Consider the following 25,523-nt stretch of genomic DNA (forward strand, 5'->3'; position numbering starts at 1 on the left):
CATCAAATACACAAAAATCAGCTTCTGTCTTTATACTCAAGTGTATCTGTTTGGTGTTTAGTTACGTCAGGGAATCTGAATAAGCAGATCAATTACGGTGCTGTCACCAGTGCTCCGTTGACATGAATTTCACGTCCTGGCTCTGCGGGGAGGCAGGAACAGTGCCTTTATCAGGACAGTCAGAACTTTTTAACTTTGAGGTCTATCACAGTAATAGCAGTAATGGTATATGCTGTTTTAAAAGCACCTTTTTAGCAATAAATAATATTTTCTACTGGGGAATGAAATATGCTCAGGTCTAATCAAAACGTTGTTTAAATAAACCTAAAAGAAAAAAGATTAATCTGATTTAGGAAAACAAGAAATGTGCGTGTATCTATATATCTGTCAGCATAGATAGGTAAAGTGATCGTGTACGACCGTTTTCCCTTTATTTTCATTTTATCACTTTCCTTTCTGTTGCCTTTTTTTCTTTTTTTGCAGGCCCTGATTACATCAAACAGAGATTTCAGGAAGGTGTAGATGCTAAAGAAAATCCAGAAGAAAAGGTACCGGAAAAGCCACCTTCACCAAAGGAATCTCCTCATTTTTATCGCAAAGGCACGACACCCCCAGAGTCTCCTGAGCCAAGTCCCAAACTAGGCTACTCTCCCCAGCCTCCCTCCCCAAAGCCCATGAAGAAGCAAAACCCCAGCTCAGGGGCAAGACTCAGTCAAGACAAAAAGAGTGTGGCTGATGAGCAGGTGACGGCCATTGTCAATAAGCCCTTGATGTCAAAGGCGCCCACCAAGGAGATGGGGGCAGTCGTGCCCCAGTCCAAGTACTCTGGCCGCCACCACGTCCCCAACCCCAGCAATGGGGAGCTACATGCTCAGTATCACGGCTACTACGTGAAGCTGAACGCACCCCAGCACACTCCAGAAGATGTGGAGGAAGGTGAGGAATCGAGCCAGTCCTCAGCACTGGTGCACAGGCCACCACCCAACAAGTGGAGTCCCCATAAATCTGTGACAAAACCAGTTGCCAAAGAAAGCAAAGCTGAGCCAAAAGCTAAGAAGTCCGAACTCGCGATACCAAAGAATCCAGCAAGCAATGATTCGTGCCCTTCTTTGGAAAAAGAAGCCAATTCAGTAAGTTCTTGAAGAAGCGTTTCCTTCTCCTTCCTGCCCTTTGGTTCTTTCTGGTAGCAGCATGGGATAGCATGCATCTTAATAACAGCTAAGTGATCAGAGGTTTAAAGTAAGGGTTAACACATTTGTAGCTTGAGACATCAAGGCTCCCCAGGCAGAAATTCCTCCGTATTCACTCAGCCACCCACCTTAGACATAATTCAGGTAGGTAAGCCCATACCATCTGATTTCACATTACATTTTAGCAAGCCAGACCCTTTACCAGCACCTCTGTTACTTTTGATCATGGTAGCAAATTCGCTGAAGGCTAAAAAGTAATCATGGCCACTGCCAAGGGCCCACCACCCTTAGAGCTCCAGAGGGGAAGGGGTCTCCACCATCATTTGCTAATTTCTTGGCCCGCCTTTTGACCTCTACAACAGTAACGTCTTTAGACAAAAAACCATAATGGTTGACAAGGCACGTGTATTGTTAGCTGCCATCCAGTCGGCTCCAACTCATGGCAGCCTTATGTATGACAGAACCAAACATTGCTGGTCCCAGGCCATCTCCATGACCATTGGTATGTTTGAGTCCACTCTTGTGGCTATTGTGTCAGTACATCTCATTGAGGATTTCCCTCGTTTTCACTCATCCTCTACCTTACCAAACATGATGTCCTTTTCCAGCAATTGGTCTTTCCAGATGACATGTCCAAAATAAGCAAGCCACAGTCTCACCATCCTTGCCGCTTTGTTTTTTAAACCAGTCTGTTTTTTAATTTTTCCATTCTTGACGTTACAGAACTAAATTGAAATTTATTGACATTCCACTCTTACATTTCCTATCCACAAACAGAAATGAAATTCACAAGTCAAAAAAATCAAACAAAATTAAAAACAGAAAAGTTTAGGAAACTAAATCTGGATCCCAGCATTAACAGCTGAACAGAAAATGTGATTTTTTAGCTCTTAACGGATGAGAAGGTTGAGTAGAAACTGAACACTTACAAATTGTTCAGAACCCAGAATCACGGACCAGAAGCGTTTTGGTTATATATTGTCCCTAGTGCTACTATGAATTATTCTAGTAAATATTTAGTTAGAATCTTACATTAGTTGCCAGACTCTATAGCCAGAACGTTTTTCTTTCCCAAATGAGAACTGAAATTTTTCAATAATTTACGAAAATTACTTTGGTCTTACAACTGCTCAGAGTGTGCATGTTCTTACAATTTCAGTTTTATAGTAGATGCCAATTATTATCATTGATTAGTCTTCAACATCCAAGGTATTTATTATTGGACCAGAAATCTGTGTTATTGATAAATGTCTGCAATCTCATTCAAATGAGATTTAGTTGTTGAATGACTTGTGGAATTAGTATTGTATCAGATTCTATAGAATTAAAAAAATCTGAAGCCAAGTATTTGTTGATAAAAGAGAAAAAAATGGGATGACTGACCTATTGAGAAGGTCTGCATGCCTTTGGAATAGAAGTATTGGATTTTAAATATAGCTTAGGGAAGAAGGCACAGCCAACCCAGTGTTTACTAGTAACTTCATAGAGACATATTTGCATAATGGTGTGGATTAACATTTTGGACAAGAACGTAATACAACTGCCAGTTTCTTGTTTTTATCTGTTAGTTTACTCATAGGGTTGAGCAATTGAAATCCATCTTTTTAATTAATATATATTCAACAGTTCTTAGGTTTGGTGATTTTGCTAATATCTACAGAACACTAGTTCTTATCTTTTTAAAATTCTTATTTTTTTAATTATCTAAATGTAAATTAATCAGATTAACTGGATTGACTTCCTGAAAGTAACCTCCATAGATATAAATGGTTTTTAGAACAGGATAACTTTACAGGATTCTGACTATTCAGTGAAGAATCATTTTTTAACTTTTTTAACATTCATATGTCAGTATCCTGATAACTATGATATAATAATATTTATCACTATCGAATTTGTTAAATGTAAGCATTCACTTCTCATTTGACCTTCAACATTTAGATCCAGAGATTAATAAGGCCTCACATACACATCAGTATTAGTTTGCCTGATTTATATAAGGCAAATTCAAACACTGCAAGGCCATATAATTTACACCTTTGGGTACCCAGTGGTAGGTTCAGTTAACTTCCCGAACTCCACCAAGGGAAGCGGATGCCCCAGTGTCTTACACTCTAGGCTGTGATAGAAGGAGAAGCTAAGTAACCCAACTGTTATCTGTAGCAGGCTTTCTATAAAACAGTGCTAACAAATATCTTTGGTAAATTTATAGCCTCCTTATTTGAAAAAGCATCTGTTTGATTTATGTGTGGAATCCTCCTGACTCTGACTCTCAGCGTTAGCCCGGCACTCTCCAGCTCAGTTGCTAGGGTGCCTTTCCACACCCCAAGGGAGAGAGAAGGCCAAGCAGCCCTGTCCCCCAGCTGCAGCGTCCCTCTGCTGTGAGAGGGAGAAGTCAGAACGGAGCGGCTACCTTCCTGTGAAGGTGTTAACAATCAGTGTTGTCTTCCTAATAGCTACAGAAGGCTGGCTTTCACACTCAGTAACTATCTTCTTCCCAGAGGGTTGGGAAAGGACAAAATCGTTTTAAAGGTAGTCAGTGAACTACCTTTAAAACAAGGGAGTACAAAATACAATTTTGAGGTGGAATGACACTGTGTAAGTTAGCCATTTATAAGTAACAATCGAAAAATTCATTGAAACTAAAGCAGACATCTCAAGGGAAAGCAAGAATGAATCATTTAGTGCTTTTTGTGGGTGACCAAGAGATCAGTTTGAGTCAGAATCACCATTTGTAGAGTGGAAGACCAAACTGAATCTGGAATTCCAGTCAGCCAGCTTATCAGTATAAGCTATAGTGCTAAAAGTATGGGCTCTTGTGCCAGACTTGCTTGGTTCAAATCTCAGCTCTGTTGCTTGCCAGCTGTGTGACGTTGGGCAAGTTTCCTAACTGCTCTGTGCCTTGGTTTTCTCTGTACTTACATTGTAGGATTGTTGTGAAGACTAGATGAATGAATATTTATAAAGTTCTTAGCACAGTGCCTAGCACATAGTAAGTACTCAGAAGCATTGGCTACTATTGTTATTATGTTTCTTTCAACACTATACTAGTTAAAGCATAAATAATTTATAGATTTTGATCCATCCTCAGGATTACACTGGAGATGCTGGTCTCCTAGAAATACAGAAAATCTTCTGGGACACAGGCTGAATCTTAGAGCTGGTTAATTACTTGAGTATGAGTAGGAGAAGGGAGGCTTTGGCAGGGATTACTCTACAGCCTTCCTCAGGAAATGTGTGACTCTTCCAGGCACTGGTTGCCATGTGGACCCATGTCCCATAGGAGCACATTCAGTGTGATACCGAAATCTTTGTAGGATTTTGCAACATGGAAGCTCTGGTAGGGACCAGTAGAGACATCTTTTGAGCCATATCAAATAGATAAGTGAGAGGCCTTCAGTCAGGAAGTCCAACCAGTTCTGAAAACTGCCTGTACTTTTTTCTCAGCCATCACTCTGATCAGCTTCCAGGTTTGAGATTTACTTGATCTTTGTTTTGAATTGGTGTAAAACCTAAAGATCTTTATCATATCAGATTTAAACCTCACATTTAAAAATAATAATAAATATATTAAAAAATAACAAAAATTGAAACAGTAAATGCGTATGACTAAACTTTGCTATTAACACTAAATTAAGCCATGTTCTTTTCATGCGTTTTTAATTATAAACGGGTAGTTATAAACTCTACTAACACTTCCAGCAGAAAATTCCTTGTAGTTTTAAATAAGTGACAGTCTCTTGGAAAAAGAGAAAAAAGATTAATTTATCGAGTTAAACCTTTTCTTCTCTTTCCAACTCCCTACATCTTATTTTATAACCGCCAGAAAGTCTTCTTCCAGTCAAGACATAGACTTTGCCCTGCCACAGCTTTTCTTATTGCACCTGTCCCAGTCAGTCTTGAAAAGCAAGACTGATTTATTTTTTCATTTTGCTATTTTAAGCTACCACTGGCCACCACCGTCATATTTATCGGTCTTCGCCTTACAGCTTTCCAGCCTGTGCCCAGCCCAGGTATCTGAAGAACACAGAGGTCATGTCTTGATATCTGCCTATGAAACGTAGCTTGCCAGAATTTATTTTGTGCCTGTTGCCGTTTGAACCTCTCTTTGCTGGTTTACTCCCACCCTCACTGAGTCCTCTTTAAAAATAGCTTTATAAATGGAGCAACCCCGGTAGGGTAGATACATACGCACGTGTGTGTTTTCAGTCAAGGGCGCTGGATGGCACGAATGGTTAAGCATTCAACTACTAACCGAAAGGTTGGCGGTTCAGACCCACCCAGAGGTGCCTTGGAAGACAGGCCAGGTGATCTGCTTCTGAAAGGTCACAGCCTGGAAAACCCTATGGAGCAGTTCTACTCTGCACATACGGGGTCACCATGAGTTGGAATCAACTCAGCAGTAACTAGCAACAACAAAATGCTTTCAATGGGGGAAAAAAATGTATATATGCTGGCTAAAGCACTCGTTATTCACTGAGGGAAGATCGTAAGCCTGATTCAGACCCAAAATACGTCCAATTCAGAAGGGTTAGGGAAATCCATGGAATCTTACAAGAATGAATAAATGAAACAGGAGTTCAAGGTTCGGGCACACCTTATGAAGCTGGCTTTTCTCTCGTCTTCCTCTTTTCTTGGGACGCCTGTAAAATACCAAACTCTACAATATTATTGTTCTGACCCAGTGTACTTTTCCTCGTCTGCTTTCATATCACTAAGTTACCTTTGGGGATTAGGAATTAAATCCACAGGCCCAGAGGACTTGAAATGATTCCCAAAGTTCTTAACACACTCGTGAACAAAAGCTCATCAAAGCATGTAGAAGCAATAGCATTTCATTAATCTCTGTGCTGAGTCACAATGATAGAAGATTATCTGTTATTTTCTGAGTTGGAAGAGTTTCATATATTATTTATATGTTCTAAGTTAACCATAATTGAGAAGACTCTTATTAGGACATGACTTTTCGAAAAAAGCAATTGGTCATTATCAACATTTGATTTTTTTCTGATGCTATGAAAATTGTAGACCCTAGGAGATGACACACCCCCCAAAAAAAATACAGCATTTTGAGGCGTCTGTAACATTGTTTCAATGTAGTCCTCTTTGATATTCAAATATAGTACAACTGTTTCCTCATCTGTAAATTAAGGATTATAAAACTATCTAATTTTAATGGCCAGTTCAAATGCTTTTAATGCTGTTTAAGAATTAGACACTGCCTTAATAGTAAATACCAAGATTGTATCTTCATGGCCGGATCTGAAAAGATGGCTCATGTGAGGTTTTTTATTAAAATAAATAAATAAATAAGAAACAGTTTGGTTATCTTGAGCTCTCTGGTATTTATTATAGTGGTATTTATCAAAATAGGATTCTGCAACTGGTTAAATATAACTTGATTTCTGAAATGTTGTGGTTTGCCAACAGAAAAATAAAAATTTAGACCTGCAAAATAATTTCTGAAGGTATTCAGCTTCCCATTTGCAGTTTTTACTTGAAAGAGGGGGTGTTTGTCCCAGAAAAGAGGCAGGAAAAAGCAAGAGTCAGAAAGCCTCATTTTGAGTTTTTCCTAAATTTTCCTTTGGAGGCTTTATTGTCCTACAGGTTCCACTGTCACAGTCCAGCTGCCTTTGTGAGGCAGCAGGTCTTCCTCTGAATTATACTTGAGCGCCAGATGGGGACCAATCCAGTGCCCGTTGGTCCTGAGCCCCCGGTTTCAGTGAACTTTGTCTCCCCCCGTACTGGCATCTTATGTTGTGAGATGAATAAATTTGTTAAAGAATCGTTTTTAGACTCAGTCAATACTAGATTCATTTCTAATGGGAAGGTTAGTAATGGCTCCGTCTAAATATAGCGTTGGGAAAAAATAAATAAATGCAGCATTGCTATTTTTACTTTATACCTTTCGGACTTGCTGTCAGTATTCACACCTTGTTTACTCCACCACTTCGGGTTGTTTGTATACGTTGGCAGTCGGCTTGGTGAACAGATTTATACGTTGATATTAACATGGAAAAGCTTCACTTGTTCTATTCTCTTTCTTTCCAGGGCCCTAATTCGGTCATGATTGTCCTGGTCATGCTGTTGAATATTGGGTTAGCCATTCTTTTTGTTCACTTTCTAACTTGATTGGAATTAGGAAAGGTAAGAGAAGAGCCTTAATTCCTTTATAAAATCATAATAGAATGTTTTCTCGTATTCAAATTTGTAATTTTTTTTTATGACTTCGCTTTAATTTTGGCTGTGCCTGAATGTGATTCAGCATAGTTACTTAATGATATAACCGTTTTGACCCTTCAGTGAAGTCCTGACAACTAGTGATGTTAGCCCACAGTTCTCTTCAGTGTTGTCATCCGCCCTTTAGGTGACACACCTCAGTCAGACTCAGACCCAGGGAAGGAGGCTTGGAATTAGGATGGGATCGCGAGAGAGATGGAACTTGGAAAATTCAGCCAGAGGACCTGTTCAGTCCCCCTGGGAGTGTTTGTGGCTTTGGGGTCCTCTGAGGGCTGAAGCAAGCAGCCATGTTGGAGAGCAAAACTTAATAATACTTCTTTTTTAAAATCTACCGAAGCAGCCCCATCCGGTGAAGTTCTTGGCATTGACGACTCCATCTGTCCCAGCAGAGTGTGACTAAACTGGAGATGTATGGAGCTGCATTTTTTTTTTCTTTGATGAAAGTCAACAGCTGCCTTAACTGTTTTCCCGTCTGACGTTTTTAGTAGGGAGCTGGGAATCGACTGCCCGAGGAATGTGGTCGCGGGATTGTGTCCCTGTGGAAGCGGTTTCGACATTCACTCCTGTCTCAGTAGAAGAAATAGGTAGCAGCATCACTCACCAGTCTTATGCCATGACCTGCTGCTTTAATGTCTCTTGGAATGTTCTGGGAGAGAGCGCTTCCTTTGCTTGTGCACGACTGTGTTCATTTTTGCTGTTTATTTAAAGATGATGTCGGGTCGCATATGACACGCACTCCTGGCCAGACAAAGCACACTTGTTGCCTCTCAAGGAAAAGAAACAAGAAAATGCTAGTGAAAATGTGTTTGTTTTGATACAAATACGTCATTTTCCACGTCATGTATTCGTCCTAAATCTGTAAAAGGCTGTTTATCTTTAAAATTTAGCAATTTGAAAGCATTGTATCTTCCTAAGGAATAATTTAATTTTTAAATATTTTTAACACGACCGAGGTGAGTTAGTTATACGCTTTTTAAAAAAAAAAACCATTGCCGTCAAGTCTATTCCGACTCATAGCGACGCTATAGGACAGAGTAGAACTGCCCCATAGTTTCCAAGGAGCACCTGGTGAATTCAAACTGCCAACCTTTTGGTTAGCAGCCGTAGCATTTAACCACTACGCTACCAGAGTTTCCAGTTATACACTTAGGAGGTGCTAAATTTTAAAAGTGGAAAGACAACAGAATTCTAAGAAATACAGTCAAAATTGTGCATGGATTGCTGTAATCAGCATTTAAAGGATTCAGTTTCATTGCTGACGTACTTTACAACCAAATAAAATCTTGCCAGTGGCTGTGTTAATTCCCATGAGAGTTAAGCAAGATGCTATTAATAACTGCTCTCTTTCTCCCCCCGCCCCCCACTTCAATTTTTGTTGAATACATACAGCTAGAGCATAAAGCCTTGTGGAATCACTGCTTCTCGATTATTTGCCTTCCGTGTTTTTCAAAGTCCATTTGTAATTTTAAAGGCTTAGACATTTTTATTTTGAATATTTGTCTTTTGAAGTCCTTTGTTATTCTGACATAATCTGATTTTTGCTGTTTTATAATTTATTCTTTATTACTCAGAAGCATGCTTACTTAGAGAAACTATATGGTCAGTATAAAAGTAATTAGTTAAAAAGGAATCAGGGGAGTAAAGGTGTCTTATTAAGTCTCTTTAAAACACTACATTGCAGAGGGGGAGCTATTCCTGACTACATTTGAGATTTGCATGGCTTCATCAGAGATTCTTTCTAGGTTATGAGCCAGCTTTTCAATGCAGAAAAAACAGTTCCTAGGTTAGCAGAGGCAGGGACTGAATGCTTCGTCACCTGCTGGGTGGTCACCTGGCGGTGTCTTTTGTAGCAGTACAATGTATTGAGAATCCTGGGTGTGACCAATATGGAATAAAGAAGAAAGCAGAGAGAGAGAGCACATGACATTTACAACCTGTATATTTATTTCTTTTTTACATTTTGCTTTGACTTTTAAATTTAGGAAGTCCATTTTTACCCAAGAACAAACATTGAAGTTCCGGTCGGTCTCCATACTCTCACTGCTCCCTCCTGACCCATAGCCCCTTATGCTGGGAGAGCTGATTTTTTTAAAAAAAATAAAATATTTACTCTTATTAAGTGTTTATTAAAATACGTATTGCTTTGGAAATAATGGGTAACAGATAACTAAAGGGTATGTTTATAAGGTGAGCATGTTGGTTCCATTTATAAATATATGTATGATTTATAAGCTTTTTTAAAACAAAGCTCAAATCGTTGGTATTTTTCTAAAATGTGCACAGCTGTATTTTACATGAAAGGCTCTTTCTAATGGCTTGTTACACTGTACGCTACATTTTGGACAGCACACGAAGTCTGCCGATGGACTTAATAAAACATGACTTTGTTTATTTAAAGTTTCTTGCTGTGAAAAAAGAACTCCCTACCTGTGAGTTCCTTTATTTATAATCCTTGAAACCAAAATGTATAATGTACAGTTTTCACAAATGTATATGCTCTAATTAAAAAAAAACAGTTGGTTATTAATCAAGTTGTAGGTGTGTTTCCTTTCCAAGTGAATTAATTACTGTCTTGAGTCATGGAGACATTTTTGGTGGTGGTGGTATTGAAAGAAGTGTCTGCTGAAAATTTAACAAGAGAAATGAAAACAAAAAAAGGCGCAGAGAAGCCACATGTCAGAAGGGCGTTCATTACACAGCACTGTTATTTCTTTTTACATTTCTTTCATTCTGAGCCCTTCAGATAATTATGTAAAACAACATAAGATTCATGGCAGTGTTTGATGCCTTCATTAATTGGATTAGTGCCCTACCCAGGGCTTTAAGTCTGCTCCTATTTTTAAAGAAAACCTTAAGAGTTGAAGTTAATCTCCCTCCTGCATGGGTACTTTTCAGTTAATTAAAGTTTTTGACCATTGTGCCTCAAATGAATTAATATGTTGCTATGACCCCTACTGCTTAGGCGAACTCTTGGAAGCTTAGCCTCATGGTGCACTTGAAATAACTTGTTGCCACTAAAACTTCCAGCCACTGGGTTCCATTTAAAGCCACCCAAGGTGCTGGCCTTGGCTGGCTCGACATGGAGGCAAGCTGCCTGTGTGGCATAATAAAAGGACCATCTGCAAAATAGCTTCCAGTGAGCCACCGTTGTGCTTTTTAAATTCCCAAATTAGTCACCCCTGTTGAGGGCTAAAGTGTTGGAGACGCTAATGTATAGTGCAAAATAATACACAGAGTTACCACCTCTAGGTGTTTCTCAAACTCTCAGTCTCCTAGCAAACCTTAAAGGAACGGAACACAGAACAAACTATTTTGAGGCAGGAGAAAAAGCACAAAGTGCTAGAAAGATGATTGATTCCAAATTCATGTCCTGACCACACCTTTGGATGGCCGAAGCCAAAGCTAGCCCGAAGGCAGTGTGACTGGGAATCTGGGAAATGTTCGGCATGCCCCTGCAGTAACTAGTTCTCAAGAGTTGCAGTGAGTTGGTGCCCCAGGCAGGTGTTCAGATGCAGTTTGCAGCTCACCTCCCACACTTTGGAAATTGGGTAGCCTCATCTTTCCAGTTTTAATACGTGGCTGTAGACTTGGCATATTCTGCCAGTACAGTGTAACGGTTCATTAGGCTGTGTTTCATTATCCCAGGTTCGAGAATTATCTGAGTCTGGCATTCCTTCTCACCCACAAAGTACAGGAAAGTACGTTAGTATTCTGTAGTAACCACTACAGGGGTCTGATTTATGGGAATCAGAGAAAACAGAAAAATTATGTAGAGTGCTGTGAATACGGATGAATGCAGTGAGTATGGATAAAATGCTGGCTGGGATCATCATTGATTGTGGATCCTTCTCTACTCTCTGCCCCTGGTTTCCACATCTGTAAAATGGACATAACCATAGCGCTAACCTGAGATGCTGCATGGATTATATGAGCTTATTTATGCACAGTGCTGACAGCGGTGCCTAGCACACAGTAAGTGCTTTGTACGTGTTAGCTTTTATTATAAGAACTAGGAAAAATTATTAAATTTCTATTCGTGTCTCAAACACATTAAAAAATATATGAGACTCCATTCTAAAGGCCTTTCTGTAAAGGTTAATTATGCTGTAGGTAGATGATGGTCTTTCTTCAGTGGGGATTCGTGAGTCTAACTGTGAAAAGCAAAGGCCACAGCTAGAGCGTTCCCTCTGCACTAAGGTGGGATTTTCCGTATACTGAAACATGAGACGGTTGGTTTGCAGAGAACTTCTTCACATCAGTACCTCATTGGAGTCTTACAAAATCCCTGAAGAGTTCCTGCAGTTAAATGACTTACTCAAGGTCATGTAGCTGAAAAGTTAGAAAAACATCTGTATCGGAGCCCCAGATCTGACTCTCAATCTTGTGCTTTCTCATGTCGTGTAGTACCTAGGGATTATTCCCCACTGCCACTCATCAGCCAGGAAAATACGACGAAATTCAAGGTAACTGTGGGTTGAACGAACCCATTTCCGTAGCTCCATCATAAGCAACTTAAGCCACTTAGCTGATGTGCCTGTATCAGAGGCTGTTAAAAGTTCTGAATAACATGTATTTACAGTCCCACTGTTTTCTTGACTTCGAGTAAGGTGTTTATATATGTTTCTATTTAAACCTTATAAAATACTAAATACTCATCAAAGCTTACCATTTAAATAATGTCTTGGTATTCTGAAGTAAGAGGCACATTATAAATTAATTTTGTGTGTTAGTTGTGTGTGTTTGAACTTGCTTTCAAGGATTAACCTAAAAATTGCACATACTGCCTAAGAGAGTTAGACAAATTTTGTGGTGGTCTTTGGTACTTTATCTCAGTATTCCAAAAAAGTCCTTGATATTCTCTTGAATCCCAAGCCTGATTTAATGAGACTATTAGGTTGGGGTTGGGAACAAGGAAAGACGTGTCCATCAGCATTGTAATTTTCCTCCACCAAGTCAATCTCCACCTCTAAATCTTTTCTCCAGAATTCTTTTAAAAGACTGATACTGCCCAGTAAGTGAACAGCTTTATCGATCACCAGCTGAACAAATCACAGGTCCTCACTTTTGTACTAATTCTAATAAAAAACCCCATTGCCACTGAGTTGATTCCGACTCATAGCGACCCTATTACCCTGTGATTGGTTATTGGGTAAAGAGTATATCAGTCTTTTAATTTTTAATTTTTATTAGAATTAGCACAAAAGTGAGGACCTGCGATTTGTTCAGCTAGTGATAGATAAAGCTATTTACTTCCTGGGTAGTAAAAGAATTTTGGAGAAAAGATTTAGAGGCGGACACTGATTCAGTGGAGGAAAATTACAACGCTGATGGACAGGTCCTTCCTTGTCTCCAGCCGTGCCCCAAGCAAACTCCTTCCTAAAATATCAAGAACAATATTGAACATCCAATGGAATTCATGATAATATTAGCTTAAAGAAAATAACGGAAGTCTTCAGTTTCAAGACTGTATATGTCACATTTATGGCACGTATTTGGAAGAAAATCTGGTATCGTGTTCCTTCTGCAGTAAAGACAGAAGCAAAAGTGAAAAGAAGGCAAAAGTCACCTAATTTTCTCATATTCTGGGCATGTTTCAACAACAGCTTCCAACCAGAAGAGCAAGTATCTAGAGATGACGTAGTTGCTTCTGAGGTTGATAAAGGCCAAGAAGATGTTCAAACAGTATTATCATAGAGCTAACAGGCGGGGGAATCTATCACCTAAGAAACAGAAGTGACGTTTTAAAAGCAGTTTTATGTCAGATAATTGGGCCAAATAAAAATCTAGCAGAGTTTAGAAAATTTATACAATATTCAAAACGATAAATAACACGTCATTGTTATTTAGCAGTCCGTTGAAACCAAGCAAGAATTTGCGAAGTCATTTCACACAAGAAAACACCAAAGAATGAGATATTTCTGTGATCAAAATAAGATTTGATGTTCTCTACAACTAGTTTGTCATGAAACAAATGTCGAATTCAGCACCATTTTTCATCTGACAGTGTAAATTTTTATTTCCCAAAATTTGCTTACTTTACAGTTTGGTTTTCTTCTGTTAGAATTTTGTGTGTGTGTGTGCGTGTGCTTTAGGTGAAGGTTTACAGAGCAAATTAATTTCTCATTAAATAATTAATACACATTGTTTTGTGACATTGGTTGCCAACCCCAAAACGTGTCGACACTGTCTCCTTCTTGACCTTGGGTTCCCAACTTCATTCACCCAGCTTTCCTGTCCTCTCCTACCTTCTTGTCCTTGCCCCTGGGCTGGTGTGCCCACTTAGTCTCTTATATATGGTTGAGCTACATGTATTATTGTTTGTTTTATGGGCCTGTCTAATCTTTGGCTGAAGGGTGAACCTCAGGAGTGACTTCATTACTGAGTTAAAAGGGTGTCGAGGGCCATATTCTCGGGGTTTCTCCAGTCTCCGTCAGACCAGTAAGTCTGGTCTTTTTGTGTGTGTGTGTGAGTTTCAACTTTGTTCTACATTTTTCTCCAGCTCTGTCTGTGCAGTCAGAGGTGGCAGCTGGGCACCATCCAGTTGTGCTAGACTCAGTCTGGTGGAGGCTGTGGTAGTTGTGATCCATTAGTCCTTTGGATTAACCTTTCCCTTGTGTCTTTGGTTTTCTTCATTCTCCCTTGCTCAGGATGGGGTGGGACCAGTAGACGGATCTTAAATGGCCACTCACAGGCTTTTAAGACCCCAGATGCTACTCACCAAAGTAAGAATGTAGGACATTTTCCTTATAAACAGTGTTATTCTAATTGAGTTAGATGTCCGCCAAGACCATGGCCCCCAGCCCTCAGCCCAGGAACTCAATCCCTATGGGAATTTGGATGTGTCTATGAAGCTTCTATGACTTTACCTTGGTCAAGTTGTGCTGGCTTCCCCAGGATTGTGTACTGTCTTACCCTTCACCAAAGTCACCACTTACTTACGGTCTAGTTAGTGTTTTTTCCCTCCCCAGGCCCCCCTTCCCTTGTAACCATTGACTTATTTCACTCAGCATAATGCCCTCCAGATTCATCCATGTTGTGAGATATTTCGAAGGTTCATTATTGTTCTTTATCGTTGCGTAGTATCCCCTCGTGTGTATGCACCGTAGTTTATCCACTCATCTCTGATTAGAATTTATGTGCATAGAAATATTTTTTTGTTTTTTTTCTAATAATGTCCATTTTGTCTTCACAAAATACTATTATCAATCTAAAAAATCTTAGCAGGCCGTATTTTTGAGTTTCCATGGGTTCATTGAAACTATTAATAATTCACCTGTATTTGTTTTGACGTTCCAGAGACTTAGCTGAGCAAGTTACAATGGAAGCCGTCCAAACCTATTTGCTACCTTGTTTCAAGCTTTCAGTAGTTTTAACACCGCCTGCCTGTTGAGTACACTCCTTACTGCCTTATTGTTGTTAAGTGCCGTCGAGTTGATTTTTAACTCACAGTGACCCCATATGACAGAGTAGAACTGCCCCATAGCTGGGTGGTTTGAACCTCCAACTTGTCGGGCAGCTGGGCACTTAGCCATTGCAACACCAGATTCCTAACCCTTTGCCATCGAGTGGATTCCGACTCTTAGTGCCCGGCAAAACCTGAACTCCCCATCTCACCTCACCATTGGGCCTTGCCGGTCTCCCCAGACAGTAAGTAGCATTCTTAGACACACACAATTCACCAATGCCGTTTGAAAACCATGTCAGCGTAACTGAGGACATTAGTTCAAATAGAGAAGCATAAGAAGGCCTAAGTACAAGCATGCCAGTATTCAATTTCCCAGATGCCATTTTTATGGAACAAGCAATACACTCCCTTTAGATTCTTCCCGTTTTCTGGGCATGCTAGCACCAAAAATCATGTGTTCATTTTTGTATACTCTAAAGGTAGTTTTGTTGTCTAAAATGCAAACAATTATCTGCCTCAGAGTGTTTTTGTAAGAATCTAATTAGATGATTATAATAAACTCACTGGCACATGACAGACTCAACAAATGGTAGATGCTATCACAGTTAATGTTGTTGTTGTTAGGTACTGTCAAGTCAGCTTCAGCTCATGACCACCCACAGACAACAGCAGGAAACACGGCCCAGTCCTGCCCCATCTTCCCGACAGTTGGTATGCTCAAGTCCATTGTTGTGGTCACTGTGTATTTTGAGTGTTTTCCAACCTAGGGGTGTTAACTTCCAGCACAACATCAGATAATACTCTGTTGTGATCTAGAGAGCTTTCACTGGCCAATGTTCAGAAGTAGATGACCAGGCCTCTCTTCCTAGTCTATCTTCAGAAGGTCTGCTGAAACCTGTCCACCATGGGGCATATCTTCCAGCATCGTAGCAACACACAAGCCACCACCACACAACAAATAGTCTCACCTTTATCAGCAGTTTTTACTTCCTCCTTCAACAAACAGTGAATACTTAATCCATGCTTCTTTAAGTTCACTGAAATAAAACTCTACCAGTCTTTGGTCATTAGGCATCAGGTCCTGCCCTAAGGACCCTGCATATAGAATCAGTTGAAGTTTATACAATTAAATGGATTCCTTCTCAAAAGGAAAGAGCAGACAATTAAACTTCAAGGCTCTTAATGGTCATCAGAAGGCACACTGGTGATTATTGATGTATTTCTCATAAGAGGTTTAGTAATATTCCGTAATGCAGAACACTGATTATGTACACCAGGTACAACTACTCATTAATGTCTATTACAAAACCTGTGTGATAGAAAGATGGAATTAAGGTGTCTGAGAAATGGACCTGACAGAGGCCTGCCACAGGATTATACTCTTGGCTGAACTTTCTGATGCATGTGGAGCATCACGATTCTCACTGATATGCAGAGATACAGTAATGGGCCTAGCTATTGAGTTTAATCACTGTGGTTCTGAACAGGCAAATGGCTCTGGGAAAATTAAAATATATTTAATCAGAAATAATAGCAGGACAAAATACCATAATGTCAGATCTTCCAAGAACTGAGTAGACAGGGTAGCAACCATTAGTCTGTAAGTTCTGTGATTCATATTTATAGAGAAAAAGCAGAAGAGAGGATAAAAACTTACCTGCCTAAGTTCAGTGTAGACATCCAATTGTCATTAGGTGCCATCAAGTCGGTTCCAACTCATAGTGACCCTGTGTACAACAGAAAGAAACATTGCCCGGTCCTGCACCATCCTCACAATCATTGTTATGCTTGAGCCCATTGTTGCAGCCACTGTGTCAATCCATCTTGTTGAGGGTCTTCCTCTTTTTCACTGACCTTACCAAGCATGATGTCCTTCTCCAGGGACCAGCCCCTCCTAATAACATGTCCAAAGGATGTGAGACAAAATCTTGCTATCTTCCCCTCCCCAAGGAGCATTCTGACTGTACTTCCAAGACAGACTTGTTCATTCCTCTGGCAGTCCATGGTATATTCAATTTTCTTCCCCAACACCATAATTCAAACGCATCAATTCTTTTTTGGTCTTCCTTATTCATTGTCCAGCTTATCTCAAGTCCTGCATCAATCTAAACTTGCCCTTTTCTTCAATAAGTAACAGGAAACAATTCTACTTCAAACATGTTTCATTCACTGTTTTACAGAAAAAGCTAATATTAGATGAAAATTGCCCTGTGACTTTAGATAGCTTTTAAAATTTTTTTATTGTGGTAAAAATATATATAACGAAACATTTGTCATTTCAACCATTTTGACACGTCCAATTCAGTGACGTTAATTACATGTGTCATGTTGTGCAACCATCATCACTGTTTGCAGCTTTTTCCATCTTCCTTAACAGAAACTCAGTGCCCCCAAGCAACAACTTCCGCTTTTCCCCTCCCTTCTGCCCCAGGTAAACACTAATAAATTTTAGTCTCTATACATTTGCCTATTCATTAACACGCACGCATGCACGCAGGCGTACGCGCGCACTTTTTTTTTTTCCTTTCTCCTTTCACCAAACCTCATTCTCTATTGACCACAGCCTGAAGGAGACTCTTTCCGTAGTTCTCAACTTTAATAAGCATCAAAATCACCCTGAGGTAAAACAGATTGCTGCGCCCAACGACAGAGCTTCCGGTTGAGCATGCGCTGGGTAAACCCAAACCCACTGAGGCAGAGTCAGTTCTGACTCATGGCCAGGGGCGGATTAACCAGTCAGCACGGTACGCACCGACTTGCACTGAGCAAGATACGCTCGGGCTTAATTGTATTTACTTGCTAATCTGTGGTGAGCAATTTCCCTTGGGTTTCACCATATCTTTGAGGTGGTAGGGGACAGGTGGAATTGTGCACTGCAGATGGGTGGGAAGGCACCATTGGGCTCATGTGTACCTTGCTTATTGGGTAATCCAGCCTTGCTCACGGCGACCCCATGTGTTACAGAATAGAACTCTTTTGTAGGGTTTTCTTGGCTATAATCTTTACGGAAGCAGATTGCCAGGCCTTTCTTCCATGATGCCATTGTGTAGGTTCAAACTGCCAACCTTTCGATTAGTAGCCAAGTGCAAACCGTTTGTACCACCCAGGAGCCTGCCTGGGATAGGACATGAATGTCTGCACTTCTAGCATGTTCCCAGGCGATGTGGATGCTGCTGGTCTGAGGTCCGAACTTTGAGGACCACTGCTGAATTCAGTGAAGCAATGAACAAGTGGTAAGTACCAATAACATGGAAGGCTCTTTGCTTGGCTATATGTATGGTATGGAAATGAGAAGCAAAAACAGTGAAAAAACAGTACATATGCGTATATACCTAACATCTAGGTAGCAGTTTATTATCACGGTGTTCAGTCTTTACTGTAACTCGTGAACTAGGAAGTATTTCCCTCCTTTTGCATATGAGAAAACCAAGGCCCAGAGAGGTAGAGAGTGTTGTCTACTGAAGCACAGCTGACAAATGCAGAGACTTACACCTAGGTGCCCCTGGCACCACATCCTGGGTGCTCCTTCCCCTACATCTCTGGCAGCTGCCACTCTGTCCCCTGGTCACCAAAAAAATTAAAACACAAGGCACAGTTGTAGAATCCTTTTGACTACCGTCAAGCCAGTTAACAAAAAGGTTGAGTCCTCAGGGTTAATTGGGACAAGACATTGGTCTCTGGGCTTGAAGGCAATGCATGTTCTATCACATGAATGAGAGTCACTCTCACGTCCATATAGTAGTTTATCTGTAGACCTTTCTCAAACTGGCTATGAAATTGGACCTCACTCTTTAAGATTTGTACACTCAAATGCTTCGGTTTTATTGGACAGCTCTCACATTTGCAAGCCTACATACAACTCTCTCTGTCCATCTGTGTAACTTTCTCCCTAGTTTGGGGAGAAATATAACCCCACACAGTTAAAGATGACAACAGCGTCTGCACATACACATCCCATCACGTCCTGCTGACCTCTCTTAGTGACCACCAGGCAAGAGGAAACCTCATTATCAGGGGGAAGGCAGAGATTGGCAGGAAGCAAGGAGGCTTTTAGGAAAACATCCTGGTCCTTATTTTTGTCAGGAGATGTGTGTAGGTTTTAGGAAACCAATCCTTTCAAAGAGCGTCAGACAAGTTTCCTATCTGCCTAAGAGCATTTATTTTCAATATTGAGATTTTCCACAAATGGTAAAAATAGACAATACACAGAAAATGAAAAGATGCTCAACCTTATTGGTAGCCAGGGAAATACAAATTAAAATAACAATGCGATTGGTAAAAATCCAGTGCCTGATTATATTCTTATTGAGTATATTGATTATATTCTTAGCGGAAATGGACAACGAGCCCACCCTGTAGTCAGCACTGGATCTCAAATTCGGATCTTCTGTTACTTTCCAGCTCCGGGAGCTTTCCCTGGTCATCCCAGCTGTGAAGAAAGGCCCTCCTCAGAGCCTCCAGACCACCTTACTCTATTCTTAGCAATCATCTGTTTTTCAGTCTCTCTCTACCACTAGGCTGGGCACTCCTTGCAGGTGGGGACTTTGTCCCATCTCTCTGGCACATAGAGCTAGTCAACAAATGTTAGTTGACTAATGAGTGAATCAAACTGAAATAACCTTGCCCTTGGACAACCCACACTAGTGTAAGATAGCCATCTTCCAATACATGCCCTGGGGACATGACTGGCCAACTTTTTCCTCTACGTTGTTAATATTAATCTGCTAAACATGGGGAAGATGGGTGAATATTTTTGTAAGAGTAAGATATTTTGAATATATGTTGAAATCCTGTTGAGATATCACTCATTTCCATTTTGCAAAAATTATGACTGAGTGCTTTGTAAAATTGGTTGGATCAGCAACTTAAGAAGACCAGTGATTATCTGCCACGGTTAAGAAAAGTATTGCTTAGCATCTTGAAAAGAACCATATTTAGGATTAGTGGATGGCAGAGTGGATTATGGGAGCTTATTTAGGAGATGAGAGGTCCTGATTCATTATTCTAAGAGATTAGAATGACATTTAGGAGATAAAATTAGCCCAACATGGTGATTGACTAGGTGTAGAAATTAGAGGAAAAGTAGGATCCAAGAATGGCTTCTGGGTTTCTGGCTTGAAGGATTGGGTGCATGTGTGTGCCCTTAACTAAAACAGAGAAAGTGGGAGGAGGAGCAAGTGTGCAGAGGTGAACTGAAGACACCATGTTCAGTGTTTGACATGGCGGACCTGAGGTATCTGGGATGTATACCAATTGGATGGAATGCCATTGGATATACAGGCCCAAAGTTCAAGAGAACACTTTGGCATCAAGTTATGTACTGAGTGCAGAGTGAAAACACCCACTTACATGCATCAATCGCTCTTTTCAAAAATTGTTATATCCAGTCATGAAAGCAGGTCCCTAAATTAACAAGATTCCATTCTGTAGATTTTTTTTTAGTTGAGATATTTTAAATAATTTCTTCTATTAAGAAAAAGTATTTTGAAATTAATTTTATTAATTCAGGCTCTCTTTTTTTTACTATCTACTAAGGTGTTTGAGGAAACCCTGGTGGTGTAGTGGTTAAAGAGTTTGGCTGCTAACCAAAAGGTCAGCAGTTCAAATCCACCAGGTGCTCCTTGAAAACCCTATAGGGAAGTTCTACTCTGTCCTGTAGGGTCGCTATGAGTCAGAATCCACTCAACGGCAATGGGTTAATGGGTAAGTTAGTTGTTTGAGTCCCTGGGTGGTGCAAATGGTTAACGCACTCAGCTGCTAACCCAAAAGGTTGGAGGTTCAAACTCAAAATTGCCTCAAAAGAAAGGCCTGACAATCTACTTCCAAAAAATCAGCCACTGAAAACTGCATGGAGCACAGGTCTATTCTGCCACATATGGGGTCACCATGAATGGAACTGACTCATTAGCTGGTTTACTGGTAAGGTGTTTGAAGGTTTCATCACTGAGTCTGAGGCCATTGAATATCCCATCAAATACAGTTTTTCTAATTCATATTATAATAAGGGATTTGATGAGTAAACTACTGTAAATATCTGTGAATGCTTAAGCTATCTTTAGCTGCATCATGAAGAGCCAAGAAAGTTTTTCTTTACAAAAAGGAATCTGGGCCTTGCCATCCAGCACCAGGGCAAAAGAGAGGCAGCTGCTAATCACTGTCACACAGTCCTCTTCCTGCACAAAGTGGAATGGGGTTTCTTTGTCTTCCTTCCTGTTGTTCAGCTTCCTATGCAGTTGAGCCTATGGCTGGATTCGTAGACAAATTACAAACAAAAAACCAGCAACAAGGTTACTCATGAAGTCCACCAGTCTTCTTAGTCACTGTCTAGTTGGAAAGATCCACTATTTATTTACTGAAAGACAAAACAAGATAAGAAAAAGAAAAGAAAGGCAATTAAAACTCTCGTACACCCTGGGAAAGCAAAAAGCCAGAAACATCTCTTCTTCCCAAAGGGACTTTCAGTTCTCTTATCTCCCAGACAACAGAAAGACTACATACTCATCCATGATAATGTCAGTTGATCGATAGTTGAATAATATGTCTCTGGATAAAGGAGGACACTCAGCTGCTATTAAAATAGTAATAATAGGAAGAAAATCATTGCAACCTTCTACAGGTATGAAAGATATTTATCAGCCATATTCATGCTTGTCGTGTGCATTTGCTCTGAAGAACAAGAGACGATTTTATAAAGTGATTCATCTCTGTACTCGGAGGTTAAACAAGTTGCCATGAAGTCGATTCCAACTCTTGGGGCCTTTGTGTGTCAGAGTAGAACTGTGCTCCATTGGGTTTTCAGTGGCTGATTTTTTGGAAGTAGGTTGCCAGGCCTTTCTTTTGAGGCACCTCTGGGTGGACTGGAACCACCAACCTTTCAGTTAGTAGCTGAGCTTACCCTTTTTTGCACCATCCAGGGACTCCTCAGGAGGGGTTAGGCTTTTAAAACATGGGAGACCCTGAAGAGATGTCCCCACAGACGCTAGGTCCCCCATGAGCCTTCCCTGACCAGCTCAACTAGGAATGTTTCTTCTCCTGCACGGGCATTCTTCTCGATACACCCTCTTCAACTGCACTAATGGGTCTCTACCAAATAGCTACCATTTACTGAGTACGGATTATGTGCTGGCCTATTGCAAATGCTTTGTGATATTTTCTCATTGGTTCCTTACAGTACATAGCGCTGTGAAGTAGACATCACCCAGATTTTACAGATTAAAAAGCAACAACAACAAATCAGACTCTGTGAGGTGAACTGACTTGCCAACCCACACACTAGTAGTAACAAGGCTAGAATTTGAAACCAGCTCTATTTTTGAAGCCTGTCTCATGGGGTTTGTGAGAACTGCCTTCCTAGTTTCTTTCAAAGACATTATCAGCTTCCATTCTCTCCGGGCTGAAACCTGACTTCTCTCTGTCCGACCCACAGTTAACTGCCCCACATTCTGCCTCCAGCGTGTCTGCAGTGATCCCGTCTTCCATTCCCACTACCTCCATTCTGAGTCACCTCCTTATTGCCACCCGCTGGGTGGGTCACAGGAGCCTCCAAACCTGTCTCAGGCTGACATACCCCAGGTCAGCCTTCTCTGTTCCTGCCCTCTCAGCTGCTGTTGTTAGTACTTGCCATAGGTCTGAAGCCAAGCCTCTCTAAAATTTAGCTCTAAGCCTGTTATTATCTTCTTCCAAAACGCACACCAGCTTCTTCACGGCCCTAAAAATTAGAAGAAACAGAGGAACAGGCCCCCTCGCATTCATGGGATCAGGCCTTTGCAGTCTAAGGTTCTCAGTGTCAGAAGGAGAAAGGTCAGAGGCTGCCCTTCCTGGATGCCGCAGGTTGGGTCCCCAGGAAGGCAACTCTGAGAGCAGTGAGCAGGATGTCAGGGAGCGTTCTTGGGTCAGACCTCTGGCAAGGAGCGGAGAGGCACGGGAGAGGGCGAGCTGCGATACAGTCCCAAGGAGGACCTCAGCGGATGTCAAGCGTTGCTGGAGAGCTGAGACAGCCCTTAGGGTCCACTCAGTCGGGCAGAGGAGCAGGCCTGTAAACCCCGCGTTGATTGGCCCTGGGATGCGGGCTTCTCCGGAAGGAGGCGGCGCCGCCTTGGGCGAGGCCGTTTCCTTGGACAGAGGCTGGCCGTAGGGGGGGGTTCTCGCGCGGGACCTGACACTGGGGGGGCTCCTCGCGCTGAGGCTCTCCGTGGGGGGGGTCCTCGCGCGGAGGCTGGCCGTGGGGGGGGTCCTCGCGCGGGGCCTGGCCATGGGGGGGTCCTCGCGCGGGACCTGGCAGTGGGGGGGCTTTTCGCGCTGAGGCTCTCCGTGGGGGGGTGTCCTCGCGCGGGGCCTGGCCATGGGGGGGGTCCTCGCGTGGGACCTGGCAGTGGGGGGGCTCCTCGCGCTGAGGCTCTCCGTGGGGGGTTCCTCGCGCGGGACCTGGCAGTGGGGGAGCTCCTCGCGCTGAGGCTCTCCGTGGTGAGGGTGTCCTTGCGCGGAGGCTGGCCGTGGGGGGTCCTTGCGCAGGGGCTGGCCGGGGGCGTCGTGTTAGCAGCACCTCAGGAGCCGGTGGGGGTAGGTGGTAAGTTCTTTCCTGACAAGGGATCTGGCCAGAGCAGCACTGCAGGGACTGCTCTTCCCGCGAAGCCCCTCGAGCATCGAGATCGGTGGCAGCTTTTGCTTCCCAGCCCAGCTTCTCTTGTTAATGAAACCAAGGTGGTAACTCCTCGAAGGCAGCCACTCTGGGCACCTACAGAACTCCCCACATGAAGCCCTTCTCCATATTGACCAGAATGTTTCAATGGGAAGAATGTGGGCTCTGGGCTCACTCAGACTGGAATTCTTGTTGAGGCAGCGTGGTGGTTGTTAGCTCACATTTAAGTCAGTTCCAGACTCTTGAGGCAACTTAGACAAGCTATGTAAATTCTCGCAGCCTCCATTGTCTCTACTCTAAAATGCAGATAACATACCCATGCCTCTCTCTGGGCCGTTTATTCAGGCAGCGGACCCCTACCAAGAGGCCACAAGGTACCAAACACCCTTTACTTACATTATTTCTAATCCTTACAACAGTTTTTATAATACATTAACAATTCCATCATTCTCCCCATATTACAGAAGGGCACACTGAGCACATGACTGCTTCCAAGGTCACATAGCTGTGACTGATATGAGTCAGCCTTTAAACCCAAGTGTGTCTGATGCCAAAACAGGAGCCCTGGTGGTGCGGTGGTTAAGCGTTTGGCTGCTCACAGAAAGATCGGTGATTGGAACCTACCAGCCGCTGGGCAAAGAACTTCCCATCTGCTCTGGTAAAAGATGATAGCCTAGGAAACCCTATGGGGCAGTTCTACTCTGTTATATAGGGCCACTATGAGTTGGAATGGAGCCCTCGTGGCGCAGTGGTTAAGAGCTCGGCTGCTAACCAAGAGGTCAGCAGTTCGAAGCCACCAGCCACTCCTTGGAAACCTTACGGGGCAGTTCTGTTCTGTCCTGTAGAGTTGCTGTGAGTCGAAATCAACTCGACGGTACTTACAGCAACATGAGTAGGAATGGACAGCACACAACAACCTCAGCAACCCGTTGGGGTGGTTGACAGTGTTTTGTACACTACCATGGCCCTCAGATTTCTTAACAGCATTCAAGACCCTCCATGGTTTGACTGTCTCCCTCTTGACCTCTCTCCAGCCTTATTGGTCTACACACCCACCGAAACCAAACCCACTGCCGTGGAGTGGAATCCGACTCATAACAAGCTCTGTAAGACAGAGTAAAACTACCCCGTATGGTTTCTAAGGCCGGAAATCCTTATGGAAGCAGACTGCCACATCTCTCTCCCGAGGAGCGGCTGAGGGGTTCAAGCTGCCAACCTTTCAGTTAACAGCCAGCACTTAACCACTATGCCACCAGGGCTCCTACACACAGTGTACACACACTGTTCCCCAAGCCCAGCGTTCACCATCCCGTCTGTCCTTCCCCTTGTTCTCCCTCTGCTGAAAACCTTCTCATACTTCATAACCCAGTGAAGCAACACTTCCTCTATGAAGTTTCTCTTGTCGACCAATTAGAACTAATGGCTCCGTCTATATGCGTAAGGTCCCTGAGTGGTGCAAATGGCTTGCGCTCATCTCCTAACTTGAAGGTTGATGGTTTGAACCCGCAGAAGAAAGGCCTGGCAATCTGCTTCTGTAAAGATCACGGCCAAGAAAACCCTATGGAGCAGTTCTACTCTGTAACACATGGGGTCGCCATGAGTCAGAATGAACTTGACAGCAACAGGTTTGGTTTATGGTTTTCTATATGCAAAAACACATTGTTCCTACTCCACATAAATTCTTATGTCATCTTCCTTTGTACCATGGTTAGTTAGAAGTCTCTTCTTCAATAGATTGTGAACTCCTTTATGGAAGGGACGGTCTCAGTCATCATTGGATTCTTCATAACACTTAGCATAAGGCCTTTTACAGTAATAAGTGCTCAAAATGCAACTATTGAATTTCCTAAAAAAACATAGTTCTTAAGTTCTAGAAAGCATTTTTTATGCTCTAATTTCATCTCCTGGAGGATTTTTACTATACTTTTTGTTAAAGTTCCTTCCTACCTTGTCTATGGAAAGAACTCAGTTTGGTGCTGTGTAATCTAAAAGGCTCTTGGATTATATACACCACTGGACTCTCTCTAGCCATCAGCTCTCACAGCTCAGA

At 41.9% G+C, this 25,523-nt stretch overlaps 1 protein-coding gene across 1 annotated transcript in view; it reads left to right on the forward strand.

The window, feature by feature from the left end:
- JPH1 (junctophilin 1) overlaps positions 1 to 7,710 on the forward strand; it is an 82,496-nt gene extending 74,786 nt beyond the window's left edge. Inside the window, exons 4-6 of the mRNA XM_004372517.2 lie at positions 484 to 1,130; positions 7,242 to 7,337; positions 7,494 to 7,710. Of these exons, the coding sequence (XP_004372574.1) occupies positions 484 to 1,130; positions 7,242 to 7,322 (728 nt within the window). The 3' untranslated portion in view covers positions 7,323 to 7,337; positions 7,494 to 7,710. The remainder of the gene's footprint in view (positions 1 to 483; positions 1,131 to 7,241; positions 7,338 to 7,493) is intronic.
- Positions 7,711 to 25,523: the final 17,813 nt, after the last annotated feature.

This window comes from Trichechus manatus, unplaced genomic scaffold, assembly GCF_000243295.1.
Source record: "Trichechus manatus latirostris isolate Lorelei unplaced genomic scaffold, TriManLat1.0 scaffold00018, whole genome shotgun sequence".
Lineage (NCBI taxonomy): Eukaryota > Metazoa > Chordata > Mammalia > Sirenia > Trichechidae > Trichechus > Trichechus manatus.